The 7577-nt window shown below is 47.1% G+C and overlaps 1 protein-coding gene across 2 annotated transcripts; it reads right to left on the bottom strand.

The window, feature by feature from the left end:
• Positions 1 to 2302: 2302 nt before the first annotated feature.
• LOC108639706 lies at positions 2303 to 3962 on the bottom strand. 2 transcript variants are annotated; one of them, XM_018072810.2, is made up of 2 exons: positions 3713 to 3962; positions 2303 to 3634 (listed from the first exon to the last, which is right to left on the bottom strand). In XM_018072810.2, exon 2 carries the CDS (start codon positions 3499 to 3501, stop codon positions 2404 to 2406), a length of 1098 nt encoding a protein of 365 aa, XP_017928299.1. In that variant the 5' UTR covers positions 3502 to 3634; positions 3713 to 3962; the 3' UTR covers positions 2303 to 2403. The 2 variants fall into 2 exon arrangements, with proteins under 2 accessions (XP_017928299.1, XP_017928298.1); XM_018072809.3 differs by having other exon boundaries at positions 2304 to 3603; positions 3713 to 3959.
• Between the last annotated feature and the right edge of the window lie 3615 nt (positions 3963 to 7577).

The following is a 7577-nucleotide window of genomic DNA, read 5'->3' as shown; positions in this document are numbered from 1 at the left end:
AGGCAAGTTTTATGGAAAATTACTTGGAAAAAAATTTATTTCTAGGTCCTTTAAAATCAGGGCACTTGACTACATGAGATTCTTAAGGGAGTTGACTTTATATGCTCTTGGCGCTTGTGTCTGAGAAAAAAAATAAATAAAATACCTGGGCTTGTTTAGCAATAAATTGAAACTTGCTTGGTTTGTCAAGAAGTAGAGTGGTGGGAGTAGCTAAATATTCTTGTGAGAGAATGAAGAAAATGAGCAACAGAATCCTTCATCCCTTAAGTATTAATATCTATTTGAGGGGAGATTTTTACATAGAGAAATAAGCATCCTAAAAATGCTCCTGCCCTCATTGGTACAGAGGATGCCACTGACCTCGACGGAACTGTATCATGCTTAATAATGTTATCTTTTATTCTCCTAGTTTATTTATTTATGCAGTTCAGACAAACCTATCAAAAATTAATTTTTTTAAATTAAAAAATTAAATCTATATACTAAGTTCAATTTTTTTTAATATTGCTGAATCATTTTGATCAGTTTAATAAAAATCCTTGATTAGGAATTAAAATGTTAAAATAATAAATCTGTCTTGGGAAAGGGAGTTAAATTTCTGCTAATAAGCACCTGATGAAGGTTTTCTGAGTTTTTCCGAGTTAATTGTGTCTTAAAACCCTATGTGCTCCACTACAAGGAGAATATGAGGTTAAACTTACCAGTTTGACTGAAATTTTATAAAAACAACATCAGTGGTGCACTGTGGATATGGCTATTCATTTAAAATGATAATTGAATTTGGGAGAAATATCAAGCCAATAAATGTATTATAAAGGCAGCACTCTGCGGAAAAGAAGAAAAACCAGATGATCTTTAAGGACCCTTCCAACCTAACCCATTCCATAATTCTAAGATTTTTAAAGATCCATTTCAGGCCAAACCTTTATATGGTTCAGCATTTCTATTTTAAGGCCTAAATACAGTCCGTCTAATACTTAGTACTATTCACGTCCCCAAAACAGCCACAAGAGTAATGTGAAGTAAAGCACAAGAACTGAATGCCACTATAAGACACATCTTGTCAGTCAGAACTTCTCTCTATGTTACTACTGAAGTCCTTCTTATGCTGTACCCAGAATATGGTGCACACACATTCAGCACAAGCATTAGATTTTGGTTCTAAAAAGATTTAATCCAAAGCCTTCTATCTGGAAATGCACTGAGAATCAGCAAGAGCAAATAAAAAGGTTAGTGCTGAAAACAAAGGAAATAAAAAAGCTTAAAGGCTTGCTTAGGCTCTTGTTTAAGAAACACTGGAACAATGTTTCAGTCTCTTTTATAACTCAAATGCAGAGACTGTACACTTCTAGCCCTTTGATCAACACAGCAGAATTGATTCTGAATAGTAAGTAGTGGATGAGAAATAACTCTTTTTTTAAAAAAATGCAATATTTGAAAATGAAGTTGTCCATTATCCATCCTGCTGGTAGATTTTTCTTTATCAAACCAAAATAGTTGCTTGTCTTCTTTTATTTTAAAATATTTTTTAAAAATAAGATTTTTAAAACATCTTTTCTTGCTCTTTCTGAAAAGGTAATTTTCTTATCTCTTATTACAAGGCAATGTGGCTTCTAAAATTTGCCCACTTATATACTGAACAACAAAACAGATCCCTCTGCTGTTAAACTCTTGGGTCTCGGTTAATTTCAGTCTTCTGTGCCCCTGCCAGATATATGATTCTCATTCAGCACTGTTGTATTAGTTGCTTTTTGCAATAAGTCATTTTTATTCTACTCTCTTAGGATAGTGTATCTGCTTGATGTATAATTTCAGTAAATTCCCTCAAACTGGGCAACATCAACCTTTGTATAAATAGGAAATGAAGAGTATTGTCTTAAAAAGAGCTTTTCCAAGATTTAATAGTGGCTGAAGCCAAAGCTTTTACTGTCTCCTTCAATAATATTGTCAATAACCATAAATCTGTGCTGAAACAATTTCAGTTAAGACATAGAGATAAAATTATGACTCAGGATCAAGTTTCCACTAGTACTTGCTTGTCTGCCAGAACATGTACTCTCTGCACGCAGCCCTGTTTGTCATCAGACAGTGGAGAGAAACCAGAGCAGAAGTGTGGGTGGCTGGGCAGAGAGGGGGACTGGAGGCAGGCTGAGGGCATCGTCCTGTGATAAACCCAGCTGCCCCTGCTGCCTACTCTGCCTTAGGCATCTGCTGCACTGTGAGTGTGCGGCTGCAGCAGGAATTCCTGTGGGAAGAAGCATGTCCGAAATGGCCCTGGGGCTGCAGGGGCCCATGGCTGTGTACCTCAGCATGTGAGTGCACCCACGATGGAGATAGAGAAGTGAAAAGGCAATAGAAGGGAAAGAAAGAAGCACCCAGAGACTGGATGAGAGAAATAACAATTTATTTCCTTTTCCTTGAACAAAGGGTTGCAGGAGCCCTGCTGGTGCTGCCAGAAGGGTGGTCTCTTGCAGGGCTGGGGAGAGTCCTGGGGCTGGGTGCCCTTCTATCTGGGGGTCGTCCAGGCCCATCAGGACACTGGTGCCTGCCCAGGACAAGACTGGACTGGCTACAGCTGCTGCCCTGGGCAGAGGAACCTGCCACTGTCATTGCCTGCCCCAGCTCCTCCTGAGGCTGGTCCTGCTCTGCAGGGACAGGCACAGGAGGGGGGTGCCTGGGACCCCTGTGTAGAGTGGCCTTTGATGTATCAGCTTCTGTCTCCACATTGGGGCCTGCAGGGCCACTGGCAGGAGACCCCTCCCAGGAGCTGTTGGAGCTGAAGCTGCTGGAGCTGGAGCTGGCTCTGGCCACAGGGCTGTTGTTCCCATCTCTGACTGCACCAGATTGCAGCAGCCTCTGGGCCTCCTCGCTGCACTGGCCCACAATTATGTTGATGGCACCATGGACCAGCAGTGCTGTGTGTTGCTCAAGAAGAGGCTCCAGCCCCTCAATCAAGGCCTGTGCATTTGGCCCCTTGACACAGAGGTCGTGCAGGATGGTGCTCTCTGCGGCCTCAACCAGCCACCACCAGCTCCGGTATATTCCCTCCAGCCTCTGGCGCAGCCAGGGCCGCACAGGGTCCAGGAGCTGCTGTTGTCCACGGAAAAGTCCTGCCCAGACCTCAGGAAGAAGACCACCTCCAAACTCCAGCCCTGAGGCCCTCTGCTCAGGTAGGGATAGTGTACCCTGTGGAGAAGGTGGATGGGATGCCACAGGGAAATGGGGGCTGTTCTCATCCAGGACATCAGGAACTGTCCTTGCCAGGCTGCTGCCATCTGGAAGCTCCTCAGGGGCTGTGATGGCTGTCTCCAGATAGTCGTCTTCACTGTCAGAAAACCTGATAGTCTCTATTGTTCTTCTGCAGAGTGGGCATGATGGATTTCTCTGAGCCCACCGCAGGATACAGCCCAGGCAGAACCGGTGGCGACAGGGTAGAGCAGAAGCCACATCCTTCTGAGTGTCCTGGCAGATGGAGCAGTTCCTCTCTATCTCCATGGCCATTTCTGTGCTCTGCAGCACACTGGTGAGAGCTGAGGATCAGGAGCTGCTTTCCCTCACTGGTGTCACGCATTGAAGGAGGGAGAGGCCATGGTGACTGGTGTCCTGGGAAGAGGATGAAGAAATGCCCAGGGCCCTTGAGAACAACACCTTCTCAGGTCCCTGTTCCCCTTCACCCACACCACGGCCACCCTTGTTGTCCCACACAGCCAACCTTCACTGCTGCCAGCACCTGCAGTGCCTGGCTGCCTGAACCAGGCAGGGCCAGGGAAACAGGCGTGATTGCTCTGGGTCTGGCACTGAGATCTGCCAATGACAGGCACCAGTCACCACCAAAGAAGCCTAGCTCAATCCTCTTGGCCTCACAGTCTTGCTCAGATGGAGTTCAGGTTTGAACCAGACTAGTAAGGTTCTGCCCAAGTCCAAATATAAGCAGTGGAGGACAAGGTGATCTTGTACATCCCTCCATGATGTCACAATCTGCCACTCAGTGATGTCACACTCAGCCAGCAGGTGATGTCACAATATGATATTTGCCCTGACTAGCACATAGTATCAGGAGAAAAAAAGGAAATAATGTTTCTTGTTTTCAACGCCTTTATTTCTGTGTTGCTCTTTCTCAGCCACAGATGGCAATGTGTCTCATCCCGTGTCATGGTCTCCTGTGAGGGGCAGAGTGGTGGGAATAGTCAGTATGGACTGCCTGCAGCTGGATGACACCTTCTCCTCTCACTGCCTTTCCTTGGGCTATGCCAGGATTTGGAGAACTTGGGTGGTCAGTGGCCAATCCTGGGTGAGAGTCCCCTAGCCCTGTGGGTTGTGCCCCTACTGGCAGGAAGAAGCAGAAAGGGATGTTTTGCTTCAGCTCATCCAGTGCCACTGGCACTCACTCACAGTGCCATGTCCCTCTCCGCTTGCCAAGTCTCCATGCTTCTGGAAGACAGTGCATTGGTGCTCCTCAAAAGCACGGGCGATGGAGTCTGGTCCCACATTTGCAGGAAGGAGCTGGAGCTGTTGTCCCTCCAGAGTAGGGTAGAAGGGCTGGTGGCACCCTGCTCACAATTCTGGAGTCCAGGATCCATCACTGTTATGACATATCATAATTGTTTGAATTGTCTATATAAGCTTTTGTTGTTCTTAATGAAGTTGATTCAGTTGCATGCCTTACATGTGACGGGGTCCGTGCCCACAAATGCTACAAGCCCTGGAACAGGCTCTTTCAACAGGCATTGGTAAACCAGAAGCACTAGGCTTTGGGATGTCTGCAGTAGCACCCTCCTGGTAGAAATCAAAGGAAAAAGGAAGAGCTCTTCAAAACACATCGTGTGTACCAGTCACCTCTGGAAGGATAGGGACAAAAAGGAAGAAGGACTGAAAAGGAAAGAGAAGCATTCAGCAAAAGAGGTGAGCTACTAGGAGAGCAGGGAGGTTTTCCCAGAAAGGGAGGTTTTCCTAAAAAATAAAAGAAAATGCTGAAGCCATTTGCCAATTTTTAAAAACACAGAAAAATGATATAACAGAAACTAAACTGCTGGCGTTCTTAATATATATTGCCACAGTTATACCAGGATTCCTGCTGGTCAGGACTCTTAATGTGACTACTTGGCAAAAAGTTGGGAAGATAATGAGAGAAAGAGCAACTTTGGGAGATATGGAAGCCTTTAGGAATTTAACTACATTGACAGAATTTATGGACGCTTTAAAGTCTGCACAAAAGAATTCAAACTCCTCTACGGAAACCGATTCTAACCCTCCTGCCTCCCCCCGCCCAAACCCCTTAGACACTGGGCGAAGACATGGAGGTGGAGGGGGATCACTGGGAACGTGGGAGGAAAAAAACATGGGAAGGAGAAGGTATATTGTTGGGGTCGGCACTGTCTTCCCGCAGTCAGGAGCGGGAGGGAGATGTTATAAGCGGTAGTTCTGTGCTGAGTTTTTGCGAGCGCGCAGGCTCCAGGGAGCGAGTGCATGATTTAAACCGGGAATTGTTACGGGGTTACTGGATTCCTGCTGCAGGATGGAGGAATGCATGCAAGATGGCTTTTGCCGTGGGGCTGCTGTGGAATGCAGCCGCGTGGCGACCGCGTGGTTGCATGGATGTGGTCCTTTTGCCCGTGCTGGGGGCAGGAAGCGGAGGTTTCTCCTCTGCCCCCGCAGCCATGTTCTCCCGGCCGCGTGGCAGGGGAGGCCTCATCGCTTCTGGTCCCGCGGTGCCGCCGGCACCGCACTAAAGAACAGCAGGCGTGGTGGGGTGAGAGGCAGCCGGGGGCGTGTGGTGAGAACCCAGCCCCCAGCACCGCGGACTCACCCCTACTGGGTGTGCCTGCCCCGTGCCACGCTGGGTTGGAAGTCCTGGTGGCGTGGCAGACCCCCCCGCTCAACCCTGGCGAGGCGCAGCTGCCTCGGGGCCGCCACGGCGGTGGCGGCTCCAGCTGTGCGGGAGCCCGGGAAGCTAAGGGCACCCCGGGGTGCGAGCCCAGGGTCTCCGGGTGCGGCTCTGCGCGGCCCCCGTGTGACCGAGGGGTTGCCCCGGCTCCAGGCTGGCTCTGTGGGCTGGCCTGGCCCCACCCTCACGCCCCTGCAGCGCGTTCGCACCCCCCTCGCTCACAACAGGACACGGAGACACAGCCTGATACAGCCCTGGCCCGAGGCCATCAACAGCGGCAACAGCAACAATTACAACGCCTGACCCCCCCGCCATCAAGATCAAAGAACTGATACAGCATTTCAAGCAGCCTCACTCACAGCCTGCAGAACCGGCCAACCAGCCACTGCTCTTAAAGAAACAGCATCTGCCAGCAGCCTGCTGCAAAGAGTGAACCGTAACCTACAGGACATCAAAACCAAGGCATACACCCTTCCTACCAGCATAACTGGTGCTGAACCACCTGTGCAGAACTCAGCTGTGAAAGATCCCACAGCCCTGCAGAACCTCAGCACCATCGTCCACATCATCCACCGACTGCAGACCAATAGGGAGCTGGCCAGGCTGGCCAGCAGCCTGACAGGGCTGGCAAAAGTCTTCAACCAGGCAGCAAGCCTGAAAGCATCCACAAGCACCAGTGTAACCCTGCAGGACAGCCCAACACCTGCAAAGGCAAAATCTTTGTTCAATACAACCTCCTTCAATGGACCTTTCTGTAACACATTTTTATCACCACAATCTCATAAGTTACTATAATAGTATGACAGAACCTCAGCATCCCTTTTACAAGCCCCATATCTTGACAAGCTGTTGTCAAGAGACCACACAACACATTAAGAAAAATATTATGAACAAACAAAAAATAAACAAACAAACAAACAAAAGTGTGGGGGGGAGAGGATATGGCTATCTTCTATGTGTGTAAACCTACATTAACTCTTCTTCAAAATAGGAACAATCACCAGAAACAACAACTGATGAAGTGGAACCAGAAGAAACACACAGTCAATAACTACTGCCAATTCATACTTATGATTAAAAAGCAGAACAAAATAAATATGCAGAACATGTGAGAATGAAGTGTGTGAATGGAAAAGTGTGTGTGTGTGCGTGCGTGTGAAAATTCAACTACACTCAACATCAACAATATCTCAGTTAAAGACACAATTATACAACAATATCACCTTGACCACATCAATTATCCTCAAATAGCAGTAAGTACAATATCCATACCCTAACACATTTCTGTGAGAAATAAATAGTCTGGTTTTATTATAAGCAAATTGAATTTAGTGGAAAAACAGGGGGTGGTGAGAATTTTTTTTCTCTTCTTTCATTTAATTCCAGGAGTTTTAGGCACCTCATGGAGACTGTAAGGTGAAAGGCCCTGTCTGGGCCCAGCACCAGGAAAACGTTGTGATCGGGACAGGGAAAAAATATATAAAAATGGAAAATATACCCTGGGCACATGGCTGGCCTTTATGTGCAGACAGACTTCCCCCTGTACATGTATAGGGGGTGTGCTGGTTTAAAAGTTAACCAGCAGGGGGAATGAACTCAACTCAAAGGAGAGATTATAAGTCAGAATAACAATTTATTAAAATAATACAGTAAGTACAATAATACAAACAAACAATTGGTCTCAACCCACAGA

Source organism: Manacus vitellinus, unplaced genomic scaffold, assembly GCF_001715985.3.
Source record: "Manacus vitellinus isolate BGI_N305 unplaced genomic scaffold, ASM171598v3 scaffold_23_pilon, whole genome shotgun sequence".
Lineage (NCBI taxonomy): Eukaryota > Metazoa > Chordata > Aves > Passeriformes > Pipridae > Manacus > Manacus vitellinus.
This window is presented reverse-complemented; position numbering and strand designations above follow the sequence as displayed.

Excerpts from the sequence above, each read along its gene's own strand:
- LOC108639706 (XM_018072810.2), bottom strand. The coding sequence starts at position 3,501 with ATGGCCATGGAGATAGAGAGGAACTGCTCCATCTGCCAGGACACTCAG.